General features: G+C 50.7%; 8 protein-coding genes across 10 annotated transcripts; 6 read left to right on the forward strand and 2 right to left on the reverse strand.

Moving 5' to 3' along the window:
- Nucleotides 1–4,754: 4,754 nt before the first annotated feature.
- LOC111080044 (secretory carrier-associated membrane protein 1) lies at nucleotides 4,755–7,380 on the reverse strand. The gene is made up of 5 exons (XM_022375426.2): nucleotides 7,189–7,380; nucleotides 6,821–7,045; nucleotides 6,145–6,346; nucleotides 5,777–5,906; nucleotides 4,755–5,699 (listed from the first exon to the last, which is right to left on the reverse strand). The coding sequence occupies exons 1-5, from the start codon at nucleotides 7,249–7,251 to the stop codon at nucleotides 5,291–5,293; spliced, it is 1,029 nt and encodes a 342-aa protein (XP_022231118.1). The 5' UTR covers nucleotides 7,252–7,380; the 3' UTR covers nucleotides 4,755–5,290.
- Nucleotides 7,381–8,094: 714 nt separating this feature from the next.
- On the forward strand, nucleotides 8,095–10,159 carry LOC111080033 (adenosylhomocysteinase). Its single transcript, XM_022375402.2, has 3 exons — nucleotides 8,095–8,212; nucleotides 8,475–8,665; nucleotides 8,941–10,159. The coding sequence occupies exons 1-3, from the start codon at nucleotides 8,188–8,190 to the stop codon at nucleotides 10,021–10,023; spliced, it is 1,299 nt and encodes a 432-aa protein (XP_022231094.1). The 5' UTR covers nucleotides 8,095–8,187; the 3' UTR covers nucleotides 10,024–10,159.
- Nucleotides 10,160–10,613: 454 nt separating this feature from the next.
- LOC111080030 (P3 protein) lies at nucleotides 10,614–12,363 on the forward strand. The gene is made up of 2 exons (XM_022375396.2): nucleotides 10,614–11,761; nucleotides 11,834–12,363. The coding sequence occupies exons 1-2, from the start codon at nucleotides 10,736–10,738 to the stop codon at nucleotides 12,140–12,142; spliced, it is 1,335 nt and encodes a 444-aa protein (XP_022231088.2). The 5' UTR covers nucleotides 10,614–10,735; the 3' UTR covers nucleotides 12,143–12,363.
- A 378-nt stretch (nucleotides 12,364–12,741) lies between these two features.
- On the reverse strand, nucleotides 12,742–19,778 carry LOC111080029 (anaphase-promoting complex subunit 1). Its single transcript, XM_022375395.2, is given in 9 exon segments — nucleotides 12,742–13,508; nucleotides 13,575–14,157; nucleotides 14,246–14,556; nucleotides 14,558–14,681; nucleotides 14,746–16,799; nucleotides 16,885–18,049; nucleotides 18,121–18,279; nucleotides 18,348–18,522; nucleotides 18,595–19,778. Coding segments are annotated over 9 exon segments (6,105 nt in total). The 5' UTR covers nucleotides 19,634–19,778; the 3' UTR covers nucleotides 12,742–13,013.
- A 127-nt stretch (nucleotides 19,779–19,905) lies between these two features.
- On the forward strand, nucleotides 19,906–20,528 carry LOC111080032. 3 transcript variants are annotated; one of them, XM_022375400.2, is made up of 2 exons: nucleotides 19,906–19,997; nucleotides 20,250–20,528. In XM_022375400.2, the coding sequence occupies exon 2, from the start codon at nucleotides 20,254–20,256 to the stop codon at nucleotides 20,416–20,418; it is 165 nt and encodes a 54-aa protein (XP_022231092.1). In that variant the 5' UTR covers nucleotides 19,906–19,997; nucleotides 20,250–20,253; the 3' UTR covers nucleotides 20,419–20,528. The 3 variants fall into 3 exon arrangements, with proteins under 3 accessions (XP_022231092.1, XP_022231091.1, XP_022231093.1); XM_022375399.2 differs by lacking the exon at nucleotides 19,906–19,997 and adding an exon at nucleotides 20,000–20,093; XM_022375401.2 differs by lacking the exon at nucleotides 19,906–19,997 and adding an exon at nucleotides 20,011–20,093 and having other exon boundaries at nucleotides 20,174–20,528.
- Nucleotides 20,449–20,702, forward strand: LOC111080031. The gene has a single exon (XM_022375398.2). The coding sequence runs from the start codon at nucleotides 20,449–20,451 to the stop codon at nucleotides 20,617–20,619; it is 171 nt and encodes a 56-aa protein (XP_022231090.1). The 3' UTR covers nucleotides 20,620–20,702.
- A 1,398-nt stretch (nucleotides 20,703–22,100) lies between these two features.
- Nucleotides 22,101–24,846, forward strand: LOC111080034 (serine/threonine-protein kinase Nek5). Its single transcript, XM_022375403.2, is given in 2 exon segments — nucleotides 22,101–24,172; nucleotides 24,174–24,846. Coding segments are annotated over 2 exon segments (2,229 nt in total). The 5' UTR covers nucleotides 22,101–22,333; the 3' UTR covers nucleotides 24,564–24,846.
- A 110-nt stretch (nucleotides 24,847–24,956) lies between these two features.
- On the forward strand, nucleotides 24,957–26,520 carry LOC111080035 (acetyl-CoA acetyltransferase, mitochondrial). Its single transcript, XM_022375404.2, has one exon. It carries the CDS (start codon nucleotides 25,081–25,083, stop codon nucleotides 26,317–26,319), a length of 1,239 nt encoding a protein of 412 aa, XP_022231096.2. The 5' UTR covers nucleotides 24,957–25,080; the 3' UTR covers nucleotides 26,320–26,520.
- The last annotated feature ends 142 nt before the right edge of the window (nucleotides 26,521–26,662 follow it).

The following is a 26,662-nucleotide window of genomic DNA, read 5'->3' on the forward strand; positions in this document are numbered from 1 at the left end:
GGATTTGGCAGAAAATAAACGTTAAATTTGTATTTCCAATTTCAGTAACATAATATTAAATTCGAAATAAAATAAATTTTCATCGATTTAAGAGCAAGATATCATCCTCAAATCAAGCCCATAAACTGCGCCCAAAAGTATGTGGGTTGCAAATGCCTGCCCTTAAAGGTGTGCTACGCTTTTTGCTTGCGGCGAAAGTGTCCTTGTAAGTAGACAACAAAATTTACAAAAACATTTTCGCCCTATTTGTTTGTGCCTGCTAATGGAATGTACATACATTAAATTTTGAAGCTGAAGCTGTAGCTGTAGCTGAAGCTGATGAAGGCGGATGGAGAATGTCGGTGATGGGGAATTGAAGATGACATTCCCAGCTCCATTTGGCAAATGAAACTTGGAACCGGATTTCCAATTAAGACAATAACAGCATCATATTTGAGATATCGCACACACACACACACAAAAAACTTAACCGAAAACGCTCAACTGAATGCACGGCTGGCTGCTCGGTGGCACACGGCCGCTCGCTGGTGGAATTGAATAAAAATAAAAAAATAAACGAAATATTTGCCCGCCGCTGGCGATGCGCATTTCCCAGCGGGGACAAAGCCAACACCAGAGAACAGCATCAGAGACAGAAACAGAAACAGAGGCAGAGAAGCAGAAGCAGAACCAGAAGCAAAAGCAAAGACACAGAAACTGTGTGGACGAAGGAAGCGGCAAGTGCCATGTGCGGCGCTTCAATGTGATTTTGTCTCTGTGTGTGTGTGTGCTTGTGCGGCCTTGCGATGTATCTATGTATGTGTGTGTGTGGAAAATAGCATTAAGGACAAGGATGAGAAGAAGCAAAAGAAGAAGACGACGAAGCACGAAGAGCACAAACAGAAACGGCACAAAACAGCAAACGTGATGAGCGCATGTGTTTTATCTTCAATCTCAGTTGAAATCATCTGGCCGCCACCGCCGCCGATGCTGCTGCTGCCGCCGCCGCCTCCTCCAGTGCCTCCTCTACACCCACAACCATCCCCCCATCACCCGCACTCCTGTGGCATTATGAAGGGCAATAGGTTGTATGCGATTTGGTGTACTCGGGTCGGGTCGGGTTGAGTTGGGTCGGGTCGGGTCGCTGCCGGGTTGGGGCCTGGGTCTGGGTCGGATTCAGGCTCGTGCTCGGGTCTTCAACCGCCTTCGGCTATGACTTAGCTCTGACCAAGTCACTAAGCCAGTCAACCCCACACTATCCGGCTGCGTGTGCTCTACTCTACCCTCAACCTTCCATCCCGGACACCATATATTCCCTTTACCGGGAGTGGACGACAACGACAACAACACCGACACCCGTGTCCAGGGCAGCATTTTCAGGCGCGCTTTGTAACATCAAGAAATTTGTACTTCCGCCAGGGGAAGATTTTAATTAAAAGCAGCAGGAAATGTGACCCAAATAATACTTCCGTGTAGTGTGAAAAATTGGCCCCGACTTGGCAAATGCTATTGCCATTTGCTCGTTGCCTTTGCCTTAGCCGTCTCCGTTCGTCTCCGTTTCTGTCTTCCCTTCTTCTTTTCTTTTTTCGCATTTGCCGCCTAATTTGTCGTCGGTATTTCCCCCCATGGCGTGGCGTGTCGTGGCGAGACGAGACGAGCGTGCGAGGCGTTTAGCTGCCGGCGGGATAGGGCATATAATTTAAGTGATTCTTAAGATGCGGATTGGCCAATCGAGTGGGAAACGTTTATCAGCAGAGCGTCTGGGAATTTCGACCAGAACGCAAGTGTAAAGAGTAGAAGAAGGGGTAGGCTAGAGGGGAACTAAGGAAAAATATAAGATAGAATCGGAAAAAATTATGAATTGGATGAAAGTAAAAGTGGGAAGGCATAAAGAAAGAACAGAGAAACCTAAGGCAGAGTAAAGCACTCAAAAAAAAAAAACAGCTTTAGTAAGAATCGAAATATCTGGCAGTTCCATATGCTTGAAATCCTGTGACACTCTTTATCAAGAAAATCAACTAATGAAATGTTTAATGGCCCAGATATTTATGGATTCCCAACCAAATAAAATACAAATCTACATTAAATTCAGGATCTATGCTCTAGATAATTTAATAATCAAAATAAAAGACCTCAGACCTTTTTGAGCCGCCAAAAGCTGAGGAAGATCTCTTCAAGTACTCCAAAACAAGATCGTCAACTTAGAGCACTAGTAACCCCTTACAACCAGATCATAGAGGATCGCGAAATGGCTTGAGGCGCGGCATGGTTCAACTCTGAACTTAGGGACGTTTCCATGGGGAGTGGGGTGTTTGGAGTGTAGGCTGGATTCAGGCTCTATGAAGTTGCGGACAGTCGATTCAAAAGCCATTTGAGTTACGTGGAAAGTGACTGCTTGGTTATTCTTGGCATGGACATAAAATCAATAAGGTTACCTTGTCACACGGCATGTCCTTTGACTTTGCTCTGTGTGCTCTTGGCACGCAAGCAGCGTGAAAATGCAATCAATAGCAAATCGTTGTCAGCAATTAGCGTCCGATACGAGTAGAAGCCCAACCCAAGGGCCCAGTCATAGCCACAGCCAAGCCCATCCCAGCCCAGCAAATGAAGGTGGGCTTGTAGGCTTGTGCCTTTCCTATGACTGTGGCCCACTTTCGGGGCAAGTGGATTCAGCTGCAACACGTGAGTGATGCAGGCTCTCGCCTGAAGTGTGCCAAACTGGATTTGCCACTAACGATGACAATGTAGCATCGGACGTACCAGATGTAGAATGAGCAGCAACAGCAAACAGCAGCAGCAGCAGAACTCTTGAGCATATTTGCTCATCATTCTCGCTTTTTACTGCATCCAACCGGCCTTCTATCCTCCCAAACCTGCTGCCATCTCCCTCCGCCCTCCACCGAACCTCCAGTGCTATTCATAGACTACTCTGTGGCTCTCTCGATTGCCAGCAAAATGGCAAACAAATCGTTGCAAATATTCCCCCAACGTGGCGTATGCGCAATTTTTGCCTAAACTGAATGCCAGAGCGGTGGATGGATGAGATGGATGATGGGTAGAGTAGGATAGGGTAGGGTAGGGGTCTATATATGTCTCACACAAATATTTGATAGGCCAAAAGGGAGGACCCCACACGTGTGTGTGTGTGTGTGTGAGTCTCTGTATGTGTGGTGTGTGGATAGAACCATTTGCTGTTGTTGATTCAATTCAACATTTGCCAAATGAAATTTTCATCTCTCGGTGACAAACGTCTCGGAGACAGGCACATTCCCAATTCCCTTCCCCCCAACCCCATTACACTTATGGGAATATCAATCAGTCGGGAAATCCAAATCAATCAGAGATGGGGTTAGAATGCGGGCCCATGGGGTTGGTTGTACACTTTTGCAGGGGCTTTGGGAGGGGAAAACTCCCTCGATTCCCCTCCCTTGACAACTGAAACCTATTCCCATGAATCTTTATGTGATCCAATCTTTTATTTATGCGGGAACGTTATGCCCTTTGAATGGATAAGCAAACATCTCAACAGGTTTGCGCTATACATTGAGCAGAACAAATAATTATGACTCCAAAATCATTCAATCCCGAATTAAATTTAATTAAAGTTCTGCGCCAGTTCTCGTGATGGAAGACTGTTCAAGTGGTGTCTTCTTTTTTCATTCTGAGTGAAAAAGCCAAATGCTCAAATCCTTCAATTTTCTATAATATTGTGTATCGGATACCCAGAAAACATCCCACCAGGTAATGAAACCCCCAATTGACGTATTCTCTCTGTGAAGTGTCTTAGAGTTTTTAAACCCAGGAAACCAAAGAAACCATCTTTCAGTGTTCGTTGACTGCCTTTCCAGTTTAAGATTCCCAAGTAGTTTTCACTTGAATCCGGTGAATCCTTGGAAACCTACTCAAAGGACACTTAACTGTAATTATCCACACGAAACACACTTGAACAGGCCTCCTTACATCTATAAGTATTTATATTTATTTTTCTGAATTTATCATAATTTTGCTTGAATTTCAAATACACAATCGACAGATCATCATCGCGCTTTCAATTTAAGAGATAAATATACATATGCCATGACATAACTTTGTGTGTTTTGTTGTGTTTTGTTTCGACTTGCAAGCAAACGGAAGGCGGCTGGAGGGTGGTGGGGGCAAAAGGAAAAACATAAAATAATTGTATCTAGAAAATGGGTGAATCAATATTTTATATGCTGTCTTCATATACATAGATATATATAATATATAACAATTACGATTACAAAAAAAAACACGACACGACATTACATGTGAGTGTGAAGAACGAAAGCGAAGGGCGGCGTGTGGACGAGTAATCAAAATTTAATTTTTGATTTCATGTTGGGTAGTTGGTGCGGGGCGGGGCGGGATAGGCGACAAGAGATAAATTTCTATAATGTAAGCGTTAAATATATTATTTATATTATATGTATAATCGTATATGTATATATATATATAGGTTTTTATATATGTATGCCTTGAATGTATGTGTATGTGAGTGTGTGTGTGTGTGTGAGCGAAGGAGGTGTGACTGCGTGGGACTTAAAGAACTAGAAAACATCATCCATCCATCCATCCATCCATCAGCGGCATTATCAATATTCATGTTTATATCCGTGTCTGGATAAATTCTTGTATAAATTAATAATTTCTTAGGAAAAAACACACAAAAAAACCTGCACTCGAAGCATTCTTATACATATATACATACCTAGAGGTATATATATGTATATATATATACTCAGATATTGTATTTCTTTGTAATTTATATTATATTAAATTGTTAATTTGAATCGGACTCTTGTCTCACTGTTACTTGCCACAAGTGAGGCACAAGTGTTTTCTCTGCTTCCTTCTACTTAGTTCTCAGTTTTGTTGTTGTTTGTTTTTTTTTTTGTTTCATTTCCATAAAGTATTTGTTAATTATTGGTGTGTGTTTTGGTGTTCTATCATATCGTTACAGTAATTATTTGCAATAAAGACGACGGCATTCTAGGAATTATTTATGCACAAAAGCAATTAGTTATTAGTTCAATGCTCCTCTTCTCTCCTCTTCAATGCTTGCTTTAGTTTTATTCTTATTAATGTTTCCTCTGATTTTTGTTTTTTTTTCTATTTCTCTCTTTCTGTTTCACGCTCTGTTGCGACTCCATCTCCTTTCTATCTGTGCCGATTTTCGTAGCCAACTATCTCTGTGGATGAGTGCTGGAGCTTTGTTGCTCCATGTGCCAAAATACAATGTGGTTGATTGATTGGTTGATTCATTGATTGATTGTCTCTCTAATTGTTTAGCTTAGTATCTGCTGTTGTTGAACTGCGAACTGATCGCCGTATTCACCGCCGATGAGGCCGCCTCCTGGACATGCTGATTGCGCAGAAACTCCGTGGTGAACTCCGCTTGTGCCTTGGCCATGCTGGCCCCAGTGCTGCGATAGATCGTGTGTATCTTGGTGATCATCAGTATATTGGCCACGGCCACGGCCGTGAAGCAGAAGGCAACATTTAGCAGCAATATGCCAACAATTATACCCGGCGCCTTCCCATCAAACTGAGAGATGGCCGTTATGAAGCCGCAATAGCCCATCTTATCGAAGCCAACGGCCTGCACCACCGAGTAGATGGTTTGGAAGAAGTAGATGAAGAAGAAGACCATGAAATTGAAGCTCGAATCATTGCGGAAGGCCTTGTACGCAGGCCGAAACCTATCCAAAGATAGAGAGAATTACAGAAAAGAGTTTTAAGATAATATTACAGAATAAATATGACAGCAAGCACTTACCAGCAAACATAAGAGGCGGGCGTGAAGAGCACAGTGTAGAACAGGGCCAGGAACAAAGTGACAAAATCACCCGAATGGAACAGCAAGATGAGACCCCCAATCACATTGGCCACCAACGTCATGGTATAGACTGCGCGGGATAGAGACATAAAGTGTGGCGGGGGCGGGGAGTAACACGAGATTAGTAAACATTTCAGGTAACCGGCAGAGGGCCTGCACTTTTCGATCGAATCAAATCTATCAACAATAAAACATACATACATATCCATACATATATGTATGTATGTACGTTCCATTGGATGACTAATCCCAGTCGGTCGATCGGCGGCTTATCAGCCGGTAATGAAAAAATTACACACGATACTCACACATCCAAATGTAGTACAAATGCTTCACCAGTCTCTGGAACTCTGGGGGTATCTCGACTTCAAAGTCCTGGTAGAAGCACGGCTTCACACAGAAATTATCCGGCAACGGCGGCCAGTTGTTCAGCTGTGGCACATTCCCCTGAAGCTGCTGTTCGCGGCGATCCAATTCGGCAGCCTTGCGGTCCAGCTCCTCCTGCCGTCGCTACATCGATGCAAAGACAAAGGGAAAGAGAGAGGAATTATCAGCATAATGTTGGCCATTCATTGATAATCGCTCGGCCCTAAGCAACGCCCACATATGGCAGCCCCAGCAATGCAACCGCAAGCGGAGAATGTTTACAGTGCGTACCCATAGATAATCTTCACAAAGAGACAACAGCAAGAATTTGGAGACGGATAAATTTATCACAAAACAAGACAGTAGATAACGACAGATACGGCTTTATCGGGTGGTATTCTGCAATAAAACATTTGCTCGCATGATCGCCACAGATAATGCTGCCGTCGCGACCCTCTATGGCGAGCATTCACTGTACATTCCGCATTGGAGACGTGTAACGCGAAACCAACCGTCTTCTAGTGCCGGTTCTTTTTTCTTTTGTTTGTGCTGATCTAGCACACACCACACGCACACAATGATCGGCCACATTATTGCCACACTGGGGCACGCACATACCTGCAGCTCCTCCGAGGTGATTTGTATGCTGGTGCTTGGCGCCGATGCGCCCAGCGAACTGGTCTGTGGGGGTGGAACGTTCTGTGAGAGCGGCTGAACGACGGCCGCCGTGTTGGTGGAGTTGATTTGAAGCTGTGGCTTGGCCTGCTCCTCAAAGGGATTGTAATCCTCCAGTGAAACCAAGGCAGCGCCAGCCTGACGTCTTGCCTGTTGTATGGCGGGGTCCTACGGGGTATAGGATTATACCAATAGGAAAATGAAACATATGCGACGGTGTCGTCGTTGCAGCACACACACACACGCACACACACCCACTCACTTACTTTGTGTGTGCGTGTGTCGGTTCGAACTTTTCATTCCGGACTTACCGCAAACGGATTGTCCAGATTGGGCTCGCCAAAGGGATTTTCATCAAGACCGGAGCCGGACATGTTCTTAGCTAAATATGATTATTTGCTTGCTTCAGCTATGACCAACGAAAACGCACTCAAATTCTCACTTTTTGCTGTGTATATTTTCGCTGCCTGCTGCCAGTCAAAGCTGTGTCATCTATAGTTGCAGGTCTATCGATGGTTGCTATCGGTGACGTCGTGACTGAGCTTATAGTGCTATGACACTAGAGCATGAGAGACAAAATGACATATTGGTGTTCGTAGTCGTCTCTAGACACGTCTACTAGCTTTCAGTCGAACAACTGTTTTTCAGCAAGACACAGCCAACAAGCCAGCAAAATTGTATCCGCAAAGTAAAACATTTCCCTTAAGGCTATCACTATTTTACCAGCTAGGCTAGTCAGCTAGCAAAGTCTAATGTCATAATGTCACCATTAGAGATGGTAAAATATCAGATAAGAATTATGAAAATGTTGTGATAGATTTGTATCTCTTTCCAATTATATATATTAATTAATTCATCAATTGTGTGAAACGAATATCAATATCAAGGAATATGATTTCCGATTAAAACGATTACGCTATTGTAGACCAGTGGGTATTTTTATACAAACAATAATATTATGAAACTTAAAATATTTTCGCGTAGTTCAGGTGAAAAATATAGTGGTAATTTTTGTTTAGTAATAAAGAAAAAGGATGGACCAACAAGATTAACCAACAGTAACATTTTTTCGCGGTTAAACTCAAAGTGTTCACCTGTTCAAATGGAGTTCGTGTTTTTGTTCCACCGAGTATTTACGATATATTTTGAAAATTTAAGGTATATCGATATATTTCATAGAGTCAGGCGATATATTTTTTCGATAAGTCCGCTGTCACACTGCCGCCCATGTTCATTAACCGCTGCCCGCGACTTCAATTCTACATTCGTCTTTCTGCTCTGCGCCTGTCGAACCCAATCCTTGCAAGAACATGTCGAAGCCTGCCTACAAAGTTGGTGAGTTTAAAAATAAATGCCGCAGGGAGCATTGCTCCTGCACCCGGCAACAGGCACATCAGATGCGCAGATGAGCGCGCGCGAACGGAAATTCCATGTCCATGTGGTGCACCGCATCGCACTCTGCACATGTTTCTGAGGTTAAAGAGGAGCGAAGCGAACGAACAGTCGGCGCACGTTGTTGCCAGGCTGCTGCTTGCTAACACATCATCATATATATTTGCTTATCTTCCCCGTATCTCTCCCACTTTTTACACGACAGCCGATATCAGTCTGGCCGAATGGGGACGCAAGGCGATTATCATTGCGGAAAACGAGATGCCCGGCCTAATGGCCTGCCGCAAGAAGTACGGGCCGTCCAAGATCCTGAAGGGGGCTCGTATCACCGGCTGCCTGCACATGACCGTCCAGACGGCGGTGCTCATCGAAACCCTTGTGGAGCTGGGTGCTGAGGTGAGTTCTTCCCCCCTTATCTTCGTTTTGTTTACGCACAACAATCGATTGGCCGAAAAACAAAAGTGTCAGCTTCCCGGGGGGCAAGTTCAAGGCGCCCTTTCGCAAGATAAGCAGCCGCATGTCAGGGTCAATGGGGTCTCGGGCACCCATTGATATGCTGATGCTGAAGCATTGTTATTTCCTCTGACTAGACACTTTTGTACAAAACATTCCCCCTTGGCAACGGCTGCTGTCACACCATCTCACTAGCGTTTTACTCTCTATTGTTGCAGGTCCAATGGTCCAGTTGCAACATCTTCAGCACACAGGATAATGCCGCGGCAGCCATTGCGGTCACCGGTGTGCCCGTGTACGCGTGGAAGGGTGAAACGGACGAGGAGTACATGTGGTGCATCGAGCAGACCCTGGTCTTCCCCGATGGGAAGCCCCTGAACATGATCCTGGACGATGGCGGTGATCTGACCAATCTGGTGCACGAGAAGTTCCCACAGTACCTGAAGGACATCAAGGGCCTCAGCGAGGAGACGACCACCGGTGTCCACAACCTGTACAAGATGTTCAAGGATGGCCGCCTCGGCATCCCAGCCATCAATGTCAACGATTCGGTGACCAAGAGCAAGTTCGACAATCTGTACGGCTGCCGGGAGTCCCTGATCGATGGCATCAAGCGCGCCACAGATGTGATGATCGCCGGCAAAGTGTGCTGCGTCGCTGGTTACGGTGATGTGGGCAAGGGCTGTGCACAGGCTCTGAAGGGATTCGGCGGTCGGGTGATCGTCACCGAAATCGACCCGATCAATGCCCTGCAGGCGGCCATGGAGGGCTACGAGGTGACCACACTGGAGGAGGCCAGCAAGGAGGCGTCCATCTTTGTGACCACCACCGGCTGCCGCGACATCATCACCTCTGTGCACCTGCTCAACATGCCCGACGATGCCATCGTGTGCAACATCGGCCACTTTGACATCGAGATCGATGTCGACTGGCTGAATGCCAATGCCAAGGAGAAGGTGAACGTGAAGCCCCAGGTCGATCGCTACACCATGCCCAATGGCCGTCACATCATCCTCCTGGCCGAAGGACGTTTGGTCAATCTGGGCTGTGCCCACGGCCATCCCAGCTTCGTTATGTCCAACTCCTTCACCAATCAGGTGCTCGCCCAGATCGAGCTGTGGACCAAGTCCGCCCAGTACAAGGTCGGCGTGCATGTCCTGCCCAAGGTCCTCGACGAGGAGGTGGCCAGTCTCCATCTAGAGAAGCTCGGCGTCAAGCTCACCAAACTGACGGAGAAACAGTCCAGCTATCTGGGTGTGTCCAAGACGGGACCCTTCAAGCCCGACCACTACCGCTACTAAGTATGCCCGGAGCAGACACAAAACTAGTTATCAAATTCTTTTACACATTTTAATCCATTGTTTTAACCTTTTTTAATTATACACTGATTTTATACTGATCCAACCCAAAAGCTCCAATAAAAACGCATCTCACGTACACTACACTTCTCTCCCAGCGAGGGAAACCCATCAAAGTAACTGCTTTTTCTCTATCCTATCCCCTTTACGGTTAGGCTACATTCGCTTTGCTGATGGCCTTCGGGTCAATCGAATCTGCCAGATGTCTTCCATCTATATTTATTTGTTATTATCTCTTAACACGTATGATCTTCCGTGAGTAAGCACTTTTTTCTTGTTTTTTTGGAGATAAATATTTTTGTCAACATCAGCAGCTTATGGCTGCGGAGAGAGAGGGTATTCAAGATTAGAGCTGGTCTAGTCAATAGATTTCGCTTTGGCTTGTTAGCCGGTTTTCGGGCTCGGCTTGTCTCGCTCTGGCGCGCTCAGATCAACGATCGGACAATCGGACAGCATCTAGTCATCTCTGTCTGGCGCACTGCTGCTGGTGGGGTGGTGGGGGGGGGTTACACTTGCAATTGCAGTTGTGATATGTGTGTTTTTAGTGCGTTTCGTTTTTCCATTAGATTTACTCACCGACCAGCTCTCACCCAAGCCCGACGCGACAGACACTTGTAGCGTGCGAAAGGTACTTACTTTCATCTGTTATATAAAGATGGCCTCACCTGTGCTGGGATGGATGTGGCTGATGGTCGCACTGGGCCTTTCGCCCATTGCCCTGGCCTGGATGGCGCACTTTCGGCCAGCCAGCCTCCAGCTGCGCATGGAGAAAGGCGAACGGGTGTCGCTCACGCTGGAGAATGTGCCGCCATCGACGCTGCAGCAGCCCCAGCGCTATGTGTTCCGCCTGGAGAGTGCCGCCAATGATCTAGCCAGTGTGCCCGAGGAGAACTCCACCATAGTCGTGGGTCTGTTCAATTCGGACACACGGGACTGGACGGGCGACATCCAGGTGAATGCCCACTTTCTGGGCGAGACCAAGATCACAGTCCGTCTGTTCGACAGCTTGTCGAACAGCAGCCAGCTGCCGACGCAGGGCACCAACGACAGCACGCTGGACGTGAAGGTGCAGCGGCCGAGCCGTGTGGTCGATCACGTGTTCATCGGCTCCATCGTCCTGCTGATGTCGCTGCTGTACATCAACTTTGGCGCCGCTCTCAATCTGGATGTGCTGCGGGGACTGGTGACGCGACCAGTCGGTCCCTGTCTCGGATTCGTGATGCAGGTGGTGGGTATGCCGCTGCTAAGCTACGCTCTGGGGGTGTTCATCTTCCCTGAGGCTCCGGCCATGCAGCTGGGGCTCTTCTTTACTGGAATCTCGCCCAGCGGCGGTGCGTCCAATACCTGGTCGGCGGTGCTGGGCGGCAACATTCATCTCTCGGTGCTAATGACAACGGTGAGCAATGTGGCCGCCTTTGTCACTATGCCGCTGTGGATTTTCACACTCGGCCAGCTGATCTTCGAGCGGGCCGGAATGCAGGTGCCATACGGAACGATTGCCACCTACTGTGCCTGCCTTATCATACCGCTGCTGATGGGCCTGGCCATCCAGAAGCGTTCGCCACGTCTCACCCGTGTCCTCGTGCGCCTGCTTAAGCCCATCTCTGCCAGCCTCATCCTGTTCATTGTGATCTTTGCGATCGTCACGAACTTTTATCTCTTCTATCTGTTCTCCTGGCAGGTGAGGCCGCAGCCGCAGTCACAAGTCGAGATTTTTGTGCTAACTTCTTGTTTTATTTTTTCTCCTCCTAAGATTGCTGTGGCCGGCATGGCCCTGCCCGGGCTGGGCTACATCTTTGCCTGGCTGGCCGCCAAGCTGCTGCATCAGAACGCCGCCGATGCCCTGACCATTGCCATCGAAACGGGCATACAGAACACGGGCATTGCCATCTTTCTGCTGACCACCACGCTGGAGTCGCCGCAGTCCGATCTCACTACGGTGGTGCCCGTGTCGGTGGCCGTGATGACACCGCTTCCCCTGCTCGGCATTTATTTCTACAATCGCTGCTGTCGGCCCAAGCCGGATGAGCTAGCGGCGGGCGAGACCCAGCGCATTGTCTGAGGGACATGACATAATGAGGCATTTTTTTTTGTATTATATATATATATGTAGTATGTATATGCATACATATATCTTATATAGCGGCTGACAATGGTTTGCCGCCAAAGAGGTAGCTTTACAGGCCAAGCCGAACATTGTATAGAGTTTGATTATCTTAGTACTACGATTATTCCATTCTCTACCACGTATTATTTGACAATAAAGGAACCCCCACAAAGAGTATTAATTGCAGTATTATGACAACTCAAAATGCATGAACATCCATGCAGCAGTGGTAATAATTAATTTTCGCTTAACTTATAAATAGATTTTCATTGAGGTTTTGCTAAAAAGAAAGTTATTCCAGGAAATACTTTCAAAAAAAAAAAAAAAGGAACCCATGAAGCACATCGTTAGCAGATCTTAATTCTGCTAAAAAGATTGGAAAAGAAAAACTGGCAACCCAAAGATTAGTAGAAATAAAACCATAAGAGATACCCAATATTTTGCTCCTATATATGGCTGGGTTCATTCAGGTGGTATTCAATAATCCATTGAAATCACGATGAAACTCAAAAAAAAGTACTGGAAATTCTAATTCTTTCCATTAATGAAACTAGGAAGGTTGAAATGAAAAGTAAAACTATGAAAGAGGCACAAGTGCCTCGACATTAAGATACTAAGTGCTAATTAAATTCATTCCTGATCCATACCCCAGAAAAGGTAGCAAATGTAAATCTTACAAAATAATTCATATTAGAAATGAAAATAGAAGATAGAAAAAAAAAATAACCATATTCACAGTGTGTCAATTATCTACATAGCTGAGGCCACAGATAGTGTAAATATAATTCGTAATTCATTGAAATTCATGATTTCCAGAAAGCGAATATCATGGTCCTCCTTCCATGGCCATGGCCATGATCGAGGGTGCCTCCTCTAGTGTCGTTGGCTGGCAGCATGCGAGCGCCTGCAGTATCTTGAGCAGGCCAAAGACGGTGTTTGCCCCGAGATTAAGCTGCCGGAACGCATAGAGCAAGTGCATATAGTTCAATGAGCCGCCACCACCCACGTTGAGATCCACTCCCGTCAGCATATCGGGCATCAGATTGTAGTAGTTGATCAAACAGAAGACGCGCTGCAGATCGGGTCCACTGATGGTGGCCACATAGCTGGGCTCCAGTCGCTTCTGGCTGAGGAATGAGCGCAGCGGTATGCACAGCTCGGTGGTGGAGGCCTCCATTTGCTGTTTGAAGATCTCCTGCATCATCTGGATGAGTTCCACGGAGAGGCGGGCATGATCCGACTCCCTGCCACGCCCCAGATACGAATCGATCAGCTTCAGCTGCCACACATCCGTATTGTTGGGCATGGGTTTCGTCACGTGCTGCAGGGACAGAGGGAGTCGATAGAGAGTGAAAAATGTTCGCCAGCCTTTTGGGTAATCACTTACATCGAAGAGGGTGAGGTAGACGGGCAGCAGATGCATACGATCCTTGACCACCGCATTGTAGAACAACAGAATCAACTGATGCCGCTTCACCAGCTCCTCGTGACTGAGCTGCGTGCCCCCGGTGTCTAGGCAGCTGCTAAGGAATGGCTTTACCATCACCTCCGCCTCGAAGCGCTTCAGATCGCGCGTGTCGATCTGCCAGCAGATGCTCTGCTCGAGGGTCAGTGTCTGGGCGAGCATGCTCTTTAGACGATCCGGATCCTCCAAATGCGACAGACAGCCAGTCCGTTTCTTAATGTCAATGGGTGCACTCATCTCCAGGGCCTTCTCCAGCTGATGCCAGTTGCGCGACCGCTCAAAGCACACCGGCCAGTAGTTCTCATCGTCGACGATCACCTTCTGCAGTGTGCTCAGCTCTGGCAGGATGCATGGGGCAATGGGCAGGTGTCGCAGCTCACTGGCGCCCACATCCAGCACCGAAATGTTGCACAGGCACAGCTGATGGGTGTCTATGTCGCGCGGCAGAAACAGTCGCGGCTCCACAGCCAGCACATACAGATGGCGTAGGGCCTGCAGATGATAGCTGAAAGGAACGGAAAGCAACGGAAAGCAACGGAAAGCAACGAAAAGGATTAGCACTCATACTCCTGCTACTTGCCAACGATTCTCACCGATTGTCATTGCTATGTATGGGAAACTTGGGAAAGAAGGCGCACACCAGCGCCGCTATCGATTCCGGCGTCTTGGCAATGGTAAAACGTCCCGCGCCCAGAAAGAGCAGTCCCAGCGACATGTGTATGGCCATGTGGGAGCCGTACGTAATGTGCGGATACTGCGGACCCACGCGCGATCTCAAAAAGCGAATAATGCGCAGAATCTCACAATTTCCAGAGCCGGCAAATACGAGCGAAATGGCAATCAGCAGCACCATAAGGCAACTCTCGACGGTGGTGCGGCCGGCACATTCGCCCATGGGATGTGCCAGGGAAACTCAAGAACTCCTTAATGGCCAACCGCAGTGTGGCAAAGGCCACCGCATTCTCAGTGCCGGCGTATTTGAGGCCAATGCAGAACGCGGCACCAGCCACAATGTTGCAATATGCCTGACTGTAAAATGGAACGAAAAATTAGCATGAAAACATTCGAAAAAGAATCTCTGATGACTGCTTACGTGATGGCCTCGTAGTCCACATCACTGTCCTCCGGCTGGGGCTCATCGTCGCGCATCGGAAGCCGCAGATGAATGCGCAGATTGGCTGGGAATTGCGCCTGGAACCAGTCATTGTCCGGCCGTACATCATCCCACATTATCAGGCCACGGGCAATGGTGCGCAGCAGCAGGAAATCGGGTCGTACCATGTCCAGCAGATAGCGCGAGTCCGGTGGCTGCATCCACTCGGCAATCGCTGTGTTCCCCGAATTGAAGAACATCAGACCCAGGGCCAGTGTGGCCCCCGGCGCTGTTACATCGATATTCACATTCTCGCCCTCGCGCACCTGGAACGAGGCCAGGCGGTACTTCTCCTTCTGGGAGCCCGTAATGGGACGCTTCACTCCACCCATCATATAGTAATGGAGCGTGTCCGGCAGCTGGAGATCCCGGAGGCCAGCGGGCGACTCACCCTGCCCGAGGGTGACCAATCCCAGGGCCAGGCCCGCTGTCATGGCATACGATTCGCGCTCCACACAGTTTTCCATTTCGGGGCCGGGCGGACGGCCAATCTCTTGGAGCAGCACCTCGGCAATGTGCCGCTTGGCCGAGCCCTGATAGAGCATACCAATACCCATCAGAGCAGCCACCTGTGTGCTCTGCGGTATGTCCAGTTCCATGGCGGTGGCCGGGAGCAGCGCTTCGAGATGAACGCTCAACAGTTTGGTGATCTGGGTGTCCATGGTGCCGCGATGGGCGGCTGAAATGCCCAGCAACAGGCCCACATTGGTCATCTCATCGCACTTCACCAGATACTTGTACACGCTCATAAAGGACAGCGTCCGGAGGTGGCCATTGAGGCCGAGGGCCATGAGGAAGCCCGCATGTTCCAGGGCATTATTCGCCTGGGCCTTGGGCTTGTTGTAAACGATCCACGTGGAGTCCACATCCTGTGCCTGGGGTGAGATCTTCAGGCCGGTGGCCACGCCATTGTGAAATGATGGCCACATGCTCATATTCGCGGGGAACTCGATCTGTTGCATCTCGATGGTGGTGCCCTTGTGCGGCTCACGGCCCACCAGACAGAGCTTGGGCATGGGCATGCTGTCGCTTGGCTTCGGCAGCAGGGTGCGCAGCGTGAACATGCCACGGCCCAGGGGCAGGGTCATGGTGCGGGCGCACAAGGCAAACAATTGCTTCTCCTGCTCCTCGATGAATTCGTGATCGCTCGTGCCGGGCGATTGGTGCACCTCGATGGGCACCGGCTCGGAGCTGCTGAGCAGGCGGCGCACCTCCTCCACCCGCATGTCGTCCGGAAAGCGTAACCTCAGCAGTTTCGTGTCCATATTGTCCATATCATCGTGCCGCAGATCCGTATCCGGCTCTGTGGTCATCCGCCCCTGGCCCATACTCATGGCACAGCGCGCGGACAGCGAATCCTCCTTGTAGAGACGCCCGCAGTGCGGCTGCTCGATGCTCTTCTCCAGAAAGGCGAGCGTAAAGTGGGAGGCCAGCTCGGGTCGCAGTATCAGATCGTAGGCGGACATGCTGCTGCTCATGGGCGGCGATGCGCGTGCCTGCTCCAAGGCCTCGGCCACAATCAGATGCACGGCAGCCGGAAATCGCTCAATGTCCTGCCGCGTTAAGTGCATGGCCAGCAGCAGCTCCAGCAGCTGATGATACCTGGGCACACCGCCAGTAATCGTGCGCTTGGGGCGCTTCGGATAGTTTGATTGCACGGACTCGGGTAGCTCGAGCAGCTGCCACCAGTGCTTGATGCGCTCCGGGCCGTGCAACACCAGCGACAGCAGCTGCAGCATGTTGCGACTCCGCTCATTGATGCACTCGATGAAGCTGTAGGGCAGCACCTCCTCGCGGCCCAGCACAATGTGCTCCATTTGGCCAAAGACACTCGGTGCGGGCACACGCAACAGCTCCTGGTGCTGCATCATCGCCCCATGCTCGAAACAGAGCATCGACAGCTTGCTGGTCTTGTGCGTCAGCTCCGGAAAGTCCAGTACATAATGCAGTACATAGTTATCCAGCTGCATATCAATGGCCATCTGATGAAGGAACTGCAAAGCACAGCAAACAGAGAGAGAGAGAGAGAGAGAGATAGAGAAAGATGGAGAGAGAGAGAGATGTTCAGAGACTACACACCCCTGCCAAATAGGATTGTGCCGCCTGAAAGATCACATCCAACTTGAGATCCTCGTACAGCAAATGCAGGCTATAAAAGATGGCGGGTATCATCTGGAAGAGCGGCGCACTGATGTCCACGCCGTAGCTGTGGCCATCGCTGCCGCAGGGCGCCAGTGTCGTTTGCAGCAGCAGAAATTCCCAATCCTCGTCGGTGTACTCCTCGCAATCGTTGTATTTGCGCCGCTTCTTGGGCTCATTCTGGAGGCCCGCACCCATAGAATCGCCACCAGCTCCGCCGCTCTCCTCCGCGAGGGGTGAATGCGGCACGGGTGTGGCACACCGGCCATAGGTCTCCGCCGTTTCCATATCAGGCGCCGCCGTGCAGCCCATCAGGGCGAGCAGCGTGCTGCGAAAGATCTGCCACTCCTGTTCGCTGCTGAGATCGCGGGAGCCGGGCGGATTGCGGGCACTGTACCAGCGGATGATGAAGTGCATAAACTGCGTGGCATTCAGCACCTGCCGCAGCGTGGCAATGCAGCGCGTGACCAGTCGCGTGTCGTTGAGCAGCGGCAGCGCAATCCTCAGCATACGACCGGTGGCATAGACCAGGGTCAAACGATTACCCGCCGGATCACGCAGCGACTTGCAGATGTTGTGCGCCTGCCGGTGCGTATAGGAGACAGCCTGCGGTGCAATGGGCGACAGCATGTGCAGCTCCTCGTCAAAGCTGGCCAAATCCGTGGGCGCCTTGGTGGGCAACAGGCTGCTGCGACGCACATCACCAAAGGAGGAGCTGCTGCTGCTGCTGGTGGTGGCCTTTGCGGCGCCATCTGTTGTTGCTCCTGCTGGCACCACCTTGGGCGTGGCCATCGATGTGGTGGGCACACTGGCGGACAGCAGCGGTGTGATGTGCACCTTGGAGATGAGCACAGTGCCCGTGTAGAGGATGAGACTGCCGCCAGGGTCCAGGACAGCGATCATATGCATGCGATTCAAGCCCACAGCATCCTTGGCCGGCAGCGTGGAGGCCATGATCGAGAGCTGGACATCAGTGCTGCCATAGCCCGTGATTTTGACCATCTGCAGGCGGCAGGAGCGGGCCAGCAGATAGCACATGTACGTCTGACCCACCAGATCCGTGTGGATAAAACCACGCGTGGCCATTTCGCAGAATTCGCGCTGCCTGTGGACGCGGAAAATCAATATGTTCCAGTGATAAATAAAGGCTTGAATGGGAATATATAATCCACATACGTGCCGTAGGTATTCTCTGTCCAAATATGCTCCAGACACATCTCCGGCTCGATGGGCTTGGCGGGCTTCACGTGGCCCATTTTACGCATATCCTTGGCGGACATGGACTGGCCCATGCTGCTCTGCAGCTGACTGAGCGGCGTGCCCAGGGAGGCACGACTGCAACCAAAAAAGAATGATAAAGATTAAAAGGATTGACAGATTGCCAGGCTGGAGGAAGCACTTGCTTGGTCTGGCCCAGGACGCCGCTAAACGACTGCGATTGGCTGAGTCCAAACTTGGAGAGATTATGCCCCAGTGGAGTGTGCGTGTGTGTGCCCCCAGTGGTGGTGGTGGTGGTGGTGGTGGTGGTGGTGTTATTCCTACCCAGAAACGAGACATTTGGCGGCACTTTCGGTGTGGCTGGCAAGAGAGAGAGAGAAATCCAAAAAGAGTAAAGGAAACCTGCAAGAATGGATGGCTCGATGGACTCACCTCCAGTGGCCTTGGGTGTGCTAAAGCTAGAGGCACTTGTCGATCGTGGCCCGATCGTTGTATGCCCCAGATCCTGCTGCACAATGTTCACCTCCTCGGGCGTCACCTTTCGCAGGCGCGTAACAAAATGCTTGAAGAACTTTGCATCGTAGAGCAGCACCAGATCGGAATCCTCTGTCGTGTAGATGATACTGTATTCGGGTTCTATCACATAGCCGGTCGAATGGGTGCATGTCTTGAGCACCACCGGGCATGCCTCGTGCAGCGGATGGGACATGGAGAAGAGGCGCGGCATCGGTATCGAGAGATTCGAGAGCAGAGCATTGTCAGCGTCCTTCTCCAGCAGCAGACCGTGCTTCGTCTGCCACAGATGGCCGATGGGAAACTCGACATTGGCCAGGAAATCCTCGCCATCATTGCAATAGACACGCATGGCATCCGAGTCCATTACACAGATGGCCTTCAGGTTGTCGTCCTCCGAGTCGATGGCCGCCCTCAGCTGCGCGAGTCGGCCGCGTACGAAGGTGCGATTCAGGAAGCAGGCAAACTTCACCGGATAATCGGTGGTGAAGCACATGCGCTTGTAGACGCCATCGTCCTCGTCACCTAGGCCCTGCGTCCAGATGACCGTGTTCTTGTTCACATATAGCTCCTCTTCGTTGTTGACCATGTAGTCGCACATGGGCTCCTCGCGATGGTCCATCTCTGGGTTCAGCAGGTGGCGCGGCAGCGAGGACAACTGAGTGGCAGCGGCCGCCTGGGGGCCGCATTTCTTCGTGTGCTCAATCAACTGGCGACGCCGATGGGTACGCTCATAGCTGGCCTCGTAGTCGTCGTAGATCTCGCGTATCGACCAGAACTCCTGCGGCTCTTCGGTGACGCCGCCGGCGGAAATGTTGACGTTTTGAAGACGCTGCAGCAGAAAGTGCTCGGTGGGATGGTATTTGGACAGCGGCTGATCCGGTGGACCGGGATGCTCTTCAGCCGCCTGACGACCGCGCGGAACGAATTCCCTAGGCGGTTCTGCGACGGCTATCATCTCAAAAAATGCATCCAGATTTGCGAAGTTTACAAAAAAAATCCCGCGCACGAGCGCCGCCTTTCCACCAATATCAAATTCAATTCGCAATGATGGGACCGATAGTTTTAATCGATAACATAGGCGAATTTTATTTGTATTTGTATACTGTACACCTGCACACAAATGTGCATTTTAAATGGAAAACTAGCTGAATCATGTCTCTGCCATATACGTCAATGAAGAAAGAAAATAAAGCAAATAATTTGCATTGATATATGATATTTGCTATCGCACCCAGTTCATCCCGGCAGTCGATAGTTGAACAGCTGACGGCGCATTCAATTTGTAAAGTCCGGCAGCACTAGTGCTATCGCTGCTATAAGTAAGTTGCAAAACAAAACTAATTTATCAAATTGGAGCCAGAAATCATAGGAAATTCGCTATTCCGAAGAATTTAAACGCCGTATACTAAATCATAGTAAGAATTGCCAACACAGCGCTTGCATCTAACAAATAACAAAGAGTCTGCCTGTCATTTTCATTACGTAATGCAAACAGCGCTCCACCACGCTCCTGCTTCCCCACATACCATACCATATCCTCATTCATGTCTCATTTTGTGTTTGTTTTGCAGACTTATGGGCAGTAGTGTTGTCTCGCAATTGGCTCGAAAGTACGCTGCAGTGATATTTTTTCCCACTGTTGCAGTCGGCTCCATCTACGCAGATTGGTCGCACACCCGTAAGTGGAAGCGCCAGCAACACCAGTTGGCACACAGCGTTCAGCTAAAGAGTCAGAGCTAGGAGGAAGTACTTCGTCGATATCACGCTAAGATGGTGCTCGGCCTGGACAAGCGCGCCCTGTGGGCAGCGGTGCCGTTATTTGGCTTCGCCCTTGGCCACTTTCTGGACAAGAAGGAGACGGATCGTATGACCATGTTCCGCGACAAGAGCGCTCTGTATGCCCGTCCCGGTGGCAGCGAAAACCAAACGCCATCCTGGTGAGGGGTGGGCAGCGCTTTACTTAGCATAAAATAACATGTTTTTTTTCACTCTTAACTAATAAACCGTAAAATGGCTATGTGAAAGTTGACCCTGGAGAGTGCGATCTGTAATCTGTAGTACCCTCAAGTCTGTGTATCTGGCCGACCTGTTCAAATCTACTTGCGGTCACGGGGGGAGAGTCTGGGACCCGAGTGGTATACCTTTCTGCGACTTGTTTTATTTATGAAGGATTGCGTCTGTGTTTCGTTTGGGCCCATTGTTTGTTTTACACATGAAAACCATAAAACCATCAACACACGGGCCTAACATAACGATAAGCCAGGGCCTCTCTCTGGACCCAGGCAGAAGATAACTCGTTTTTCCCTCGAATTTACCTGGCTCTGAGGATCCTCCTTTCGCATGTTTATTTACACACAAGTGGAAGCGAGACAACAACCAACGACCCACGATGGATGCTTATGTGTGTGTGTGTGTGTGTGTGTGTGCTTGTCTGTTTTTTTGTATTTAGAACTGCGCAAAATACTTGCTTGGAAGCCGTGCCATCCCGTTAGATTGCTTTGCTAGCAGCTCATCATACATATTCCTCTTCTCTCTCCACTCCACTCAATGGAAATGCATTGGAAATATGTTTATGAAATCAGAGTGGTAACATAATCCAGTCCCCGCTTGAGAGGCGCACCGCAGTGCATTGCATAGCCCAGACGACAATTGAGAAACCAAATTGAAATGCCAATGCAACAAAACTAATTTATTTTTATGGTCAGGCCCGTGCAGGGTTGGTGGAGGGGGGAAAAAGGCTCGGGTTTTGGGTTCAAGAGGACACAATAGCTGGAATTGCCAGGGCGTGCTGCGTCATAGAAGATTTTGATTGTGCCCAACGGTTCTATTTTGTACACAGGCTCGCTCTCCTGTGGCCCCGAAAATTCGCCTCACAAGTGCACGTTGCACGCACAGCGGGGGGAGAGGAAGAGTACGAGTACCACAGAAAAGGCGATTTGCAAAGTGCATATTCTCGTTTGTGTGCGCGTGAGTGCGACAGCAGCAGATTACCATTCTTGGAAACAAACGAGAAATGCAGGAATATCACGGCATCAGTGCTGGCAGCAAGAAATGGCGGCTAAAATAGCAGGAAAATGCCAAAATGGTGTAGTAGTTACCTACATATGGAAAACCAATTCTGAATATTTTAGATTTCTGCATTTTCCTTTCTTCAGAAAATCAACGTCTGGCTATGGAAATTTATGAATTAAAATATGTACTATGTATGTATAAAAATGAATGTTGTATTAAGATAAGAAGACAATCTTAAATACACATTTTTTGCCCCTCGTTTAGTTGCCATAGCCGGCTAAGCCATCCTCAGTTCGCCCTTAGCTATTGTTTTCCATATAGCAGCGCAAATAGCTAGATTTAGCGGGCAAAAGGCTAAGCTGGCAGCGCCATCAATCTTTTCTGTATTTTGTTGTTGCCTTTTTCGCAGGTAGCTTGTTTGTGTGGGTGCGTCGGCGCAGCAGCCTTCGCTTTGCCCGAAACCCGTATGAAGAGGCAGAGAGGAGGCCAGCCTGGAGTTCAGTTCGGTTTCGGACTTTGACGCGAAAGTACAGATACAGGAAGAAAAATAGATAGGAGGAGCAGAGCCACGAAAAGTACGGAATTACGCGTCGTCCCCCTTCGCTCGCTCGCTCACACCCACACACAGCACACAGCACACGGAATGAGCGACAAGCCGCAGAATATGGCCAGATCCGGCGAGGATCCATCGGACTTTGCCCACAAGACCCTGCAGGACTACGAGGTGCTGGCCGTGATGGGCAACGGTTCGTTCGGCACCTGCTACAAGGTGCGGGACAAGAGCACCGGCAAGCTTTTCGCCTGGAAGGGCATGAACTACGACGAGCTGGACGACGACAAGTGCGATTCGCTCGTCTCGGAGATCAGTATGCTGCGCCAGCTGCAGCATCCGAACATCGTGCAGTACTACCACCATCTGGTGAACCGTGAGGCCAAGTCCATCTACATTGTGATGGAGTGCTGTGCGGGCGGCGACCTCTCCCAGCTCATACAGCGAGCCCGAGCGCAGCGGCAGCGTTTCGAGGAGCGCTACATCTGGCGCGTTCTCTTCCAGCTGTGCCGCGCCCTGCAGGTGTGCCACAACAAGATACCCAACGGCACCATCCTGCACAGGGACATAAAGCCGGCGAACATATTCCTGGATGCGGCCGGCAATGCCAAACTGGGGGATTTCGGTCTGGCCCGTATGCTGCGGCGGGACCAGAGCTTCGCCGCCTCCTTTGTGGGCACACCGCACTACATGAGCCCGGAGCTGGTCAAGGGACGGCAGTACGACCGCAAGAGCGATGTCTGGGCCGTGGGTTGTTTGGTCTACGAGATGTGCGCCCTGCGGCCACCATTTCGGGGACGCGCCTTCGATCAGCTATCGGAGAAGATTGCCCAGGGCGAGTTCAGCCGCATTCCGGGCATCTACAGCTCCGACCTGCAGGAGATTATTGCCTTCATGCTGGCCGTGGACCATGAGCAGCGTCCCGGCATCGAGGTGATCATCCGTCATCCGCTTGTCGTGCGCAATATCTCGGAATTGGATGGAGAGTTCCCTACCCTGGTGGAGGCTGGCGAGGATTTCAATGTGCCCGGCATGGGACGGCTCTTCGAGGATGTGCCCGAGCTGTCCAGCACCATGTTCACGGAGCAGTACAGCTTCAACGAGGACTACGGACAGCGACGGCTGAGCGTCACTGGGGTCTTCACACCGGATCTGCGCAGCGAGCTCTTCTACTCGGCCAAGCGTCGCATCTTTCCCACGAACAAGGCAATCCAGCAATCGGATCCAGCGCTTTACGAGAGCATCAGACGCGAAGAGCAGGAGGCGGATCAGCCGAAGAAGCGCCTGGAGGAGGGCCAAGGCCATGGGCAAGGCCAAAGTCCTCGCCTTCTCACGCAAAACATCTTTGATGATGTGCTGCAGACGCGTCTCCATGCCATCCGTGCCCAGGAGTCACTGATGCAGCAGAAACTCATCGAGCTGCAGGCACGCGAGAACGAGCTGCACCTGGCCGAGCAGCGGGTCCAGGCCCTGCAGCGGGAACTGATCGAGAAGCTGCAACATCAGCCGCCACCAGGCACGTCCTGCAAGTGCAGCCAGACGGCCACGGCAATGGCAGCTCCACCCATTCCGCCGCGCAGGCCCAACACGAAAGTGCATCATGACGACACCTACTGCACCATCGAGCTGAACGATACCTCTCCGACGGTGGCGAAACTCAATCTGGCCGCCCTGCCGGCGCCCAAGGCCCTGCAGAGCCACGTCAACACCCTGCGCAAGGTCACGTTCCAGTCGCCCCAGAAGTTCGTCACGTACGGCATTGAGAATGTGCCTCCTCCTGCAGTTCCTGTGCCTGTTCCAGCGGCCACTGTACAGCCCATGCAGATGAGCGTCTCCAGCAATGATTCGGGTGACAGCCAGGTCTCCTCCACTCGCCGCAAATCCATCCTGGCTTTGTTTGGCCTCAGTCGAGGCTCGAAATCGGCGCCCAAAGTCTGCTGCTGTGGTGCCGTCAGCCCAGCTGCAGGCGCAGCAGCCTGCCATTAATCGATCCCGGCCACCATTGGCTCTAAAGCCGCCGGCGGCCCAACAGCCAGCAGGACCAGGACCGGCACCAGCACCAGCGGCACCGCTGGCCAACCTCTGGACCAAGGAGCAGAAGAAGCAAGCCTTTGAGCTGCTGGCGGCCATGAATGCGGCCGAGAAGGATGCGGCGGGCGGCGGCAGTGTAGCCGGGGCCGGTGCCGGAGGGCGGCGCCAGCATCTGCGTCAGTCGGTGCGGGAGCGGAACTCGACGTTGCAAAGGAATCGCATGCGTCGCTCCCTGGTGGTGGCCGGAGGTGGTCCCCAGAAGCTGTCGTCCCGCGAGCAAATGCTGATTTAAGGACGAGCCGTGAGCGTACAGGCAGGAGGCGGGTGCCAGGAGCGGTTCGGAGCGATTCGCGCCTTGTGATGTGGAATAAGTTCCGTTATGCAAGCATACAACATATACATATACATATATATTTTTTTTTCCTATTTTTTTGTGCTTTTTTTTTTAAGAAGGTCTTTCAATCCTATAAAGTGTATTATTAGTTGTAAGACCATGCCCATTATCTGTGCAATTTGTAATAGAAGTAATCTTCTTTAGCAGTACAATATCTTGTATTGAATAAAAAGAAAAGATTTACCAGAAATTTGCAGTTTGATTGCCAATGGCCGTTAAATTCAATTAAAAACGATTTTAGTGTTGCTGAATGGCCGAAGATCAACAGCTGATCGCAGTCGATAGGTGGTCAGTCGATAGACCGCAATTGTTACGCAAGCGAGCAACAGGTTTTCGATCTGATTCTGATTATATTCCACATCGTGTGATCCCTCGGTTTAATCATTAAATTGCCTCCGCCCGCACCCCTTACAAGATGTCCGCCAATCTTCTGCAGGCCACGCGCAACCTGTGCGCCCAGGCGCGTCGCGCGTACAGCTCCAAGATCCAAGATGTGTTTGTGGTGTCCGCCGCCCGCACACCGATCGGCAGCTTCCAGAGCCAATTGGCGCCGCTCAGTGCCACCCAGCTGGGTGCCACTGCCATCGAGGCGGCCATTGAGCGGGCCGGGATCGCGAAGACCGACGTCAACGAGGTGATCATGGGCAATGTGGTGTCCGCGGGCCTGGGACAGGCACCCGCCCGCCAGGCGGCTATCTTTGCCGGCCTGCCGACCAACGTGTGCTGCACCACCGTGAACAAGGTGTGCTCATCGGGCATGAAGTCCGTTATGCTGGGCGCTCAGTCGCTGATGCTCGGCTATGCCGATGTGGTCGTCGCCGGCGGCATGGAGTCCATGTCCAATGTCCCCTTCTATCTGAAGCGCGGTGCCACACCCTACGGCGGCGTCAACCTGACCGACGGCATTGTGTTCGATGGCCTCTGGGATGTGTACAACAAGTTCCACATGGGCAACTGTGCCGAGAACACGGCCAAGAAGATGACCATCTCCCGCGCGGACCAGGACGCGTATGCCATTCAGTCGTACAAGCGCTCGGCCCTCGCCTGGCAGGCCAATGCCTTTGCCGACGAGATCGCGCCCGTGAAGATCCAGCTGAAGCGCAAGCCCGAGGTGATCATCACCGAGGACGAGGAGTACAAGCGCATTAATTTCGATAAGTTCGGACAGCTGGCGACGGTATTCCAGCGCGAGAACGGCACCGTGACCGCCGGCAATGCCTCCACGTTGAACGATGGCGGTGCCGCTGTCGTTCTGATGTCCGCCGATGCGGTCAAGCGTGCCGGCCTCAAGCCTCTGGCCCGGATTGTGGCCTTCCAGGATGCAGAGACCGATCCCATTGACTTCCCCATCGCACCGTCCTTCGCGCTGCCCAAGCTGCTGGAGCGCGCAGGCGTGCGCAAGGACGACGTGGCCATGTGGGAGATCAATGAGGCCTTCGCCGTGGTCGCGATTGCCAACACGAGGAAAATGGATTTGGATCCTGCCAAGGTGAATGTGCACGGCGGCGCCGTTTCCCTTGGACATCCCATCGGCATGTCCGGTGCCCGTCTGGTCACCCATCTCTCGCACAGCCTCAAGGCCGGCGAGCTGGGCTGTGCCTCCATCTGCAATGGCGGTGGTGGTGCCTCCTCCATTCTGCTGCAGAAGCTGTAAGCGGACGCTGAGCAGGAGCTGCTGGAGGTGACTCCAGCAACCAGAAATGCATTTATTTTGTAACCAATTGAAATTTTAATGTTAAATGTAGTTATACAATAAGCTCCCCCCCTCTCTGTCTGTAGCTGTATCTGTCTGTCCCTTTCATGAGCATCAAGTGGAATTTTTTGTGATTTGCATAATAAAATTATGAAAAGAAAATGAATCAAAATACGCTTTTATGGCACGTATTACAGAAGGCTTCCTTCCTATAGAGGAGCTACATAAGTATTGGTTGTATGAAAACTTTAATTAAATTGAATGAATTTAGCGATTTGAATTTTTGAAATTCACTAATTCGATT

This window comes from Drosophila obscura, unplaced genomic scaffold (assembly GCF_018151105.1).
Source record: "Drosophila obscura isolate BZ-5 IFL unplaced genomic scaffold, ASM1815110v1 contig_185, whole genome shotgun sequence".
Lineage (NCBI taxonomy): Eukaryota > Metazoa > Arthropoda > Insecta > Diptera > Drosophilidae > Drosophila > Drosophila obscura.

Coding starts and splice junctions, on each gene's coding strand:
- LOC111080044 (XM_022375426.2), bottom strand. CDS start 7,251: ATGTCCGGCTCCGGTCTTGATGAAAATCCCTTTGGCGAGCCCAATCTG. Junction 7,046..7,188: donor ATCTGGACAATCCGTTTGCG/GTAAGTCCGGAA, acceptor TATACCCCGTAG/GACCCCGCCATACAACAGGC. Junction 5,700..5,776: donor CCCGCCTCTTATGTTTGCTG/GTAAGTGCTTGC, acceptor ATCTTTGGATAG/GTTTCGGCCTGCGTACAAGG.
- LOC111080033 (XM_022375402.2), top strand. CDS start 8,188: ATGTCGAAGCCTGCCTACAAAGTTG. Junction 8,213..8,474: donor GAAGCCTGCCTACAAAGTTG/GTGAGTTTAAAA, acceptor TTTACACGACAG/CCGATATCAGTCTGGCCGAA. Junction 8,666..8,940: donor TTGTGGAGCTGGGTGCTGAG/GTGAGTTCTTCC, acceptor CTATTGTTGCAG/GTCCAATGGTCCAGTTGCAA.
- LOC111080030 (XM_022375396.2), top strand. CDS start 10,736: ATGGCCTCACCTGTGCTGGGATGGATGTGGCTGATGGTCGCACTGGGC. Junction 11,762..11,833: donor TCTATCTGTTCTCCTGGCAG/GTGAGGCCGCAG, acceptor TCTCCTCCTAAG/ATTGCTGTGGCCGGCATGGC.
- LOC111080032 (XM_022375400.2), top strand. CDS start 20,254: ATGGGCAGTAGTGTTGTCTCGCAATTGGCTCGAAAGTACGCTGCAGTG.
- LOC111080031 (XM_022375398.2), top strand. CDS start 20,449: ATGGTGCTCGGCCTGGACAAGCGCGCCCTGTGGGCAGCGGTGCCGTTA.
- LOC111080035 (XM_022375404.2), top strand. CDS start 25,081: ATGTCCGCCAATCTTCTGCAGGCCACGCGCAACCTGTGCGCCCAGGCG.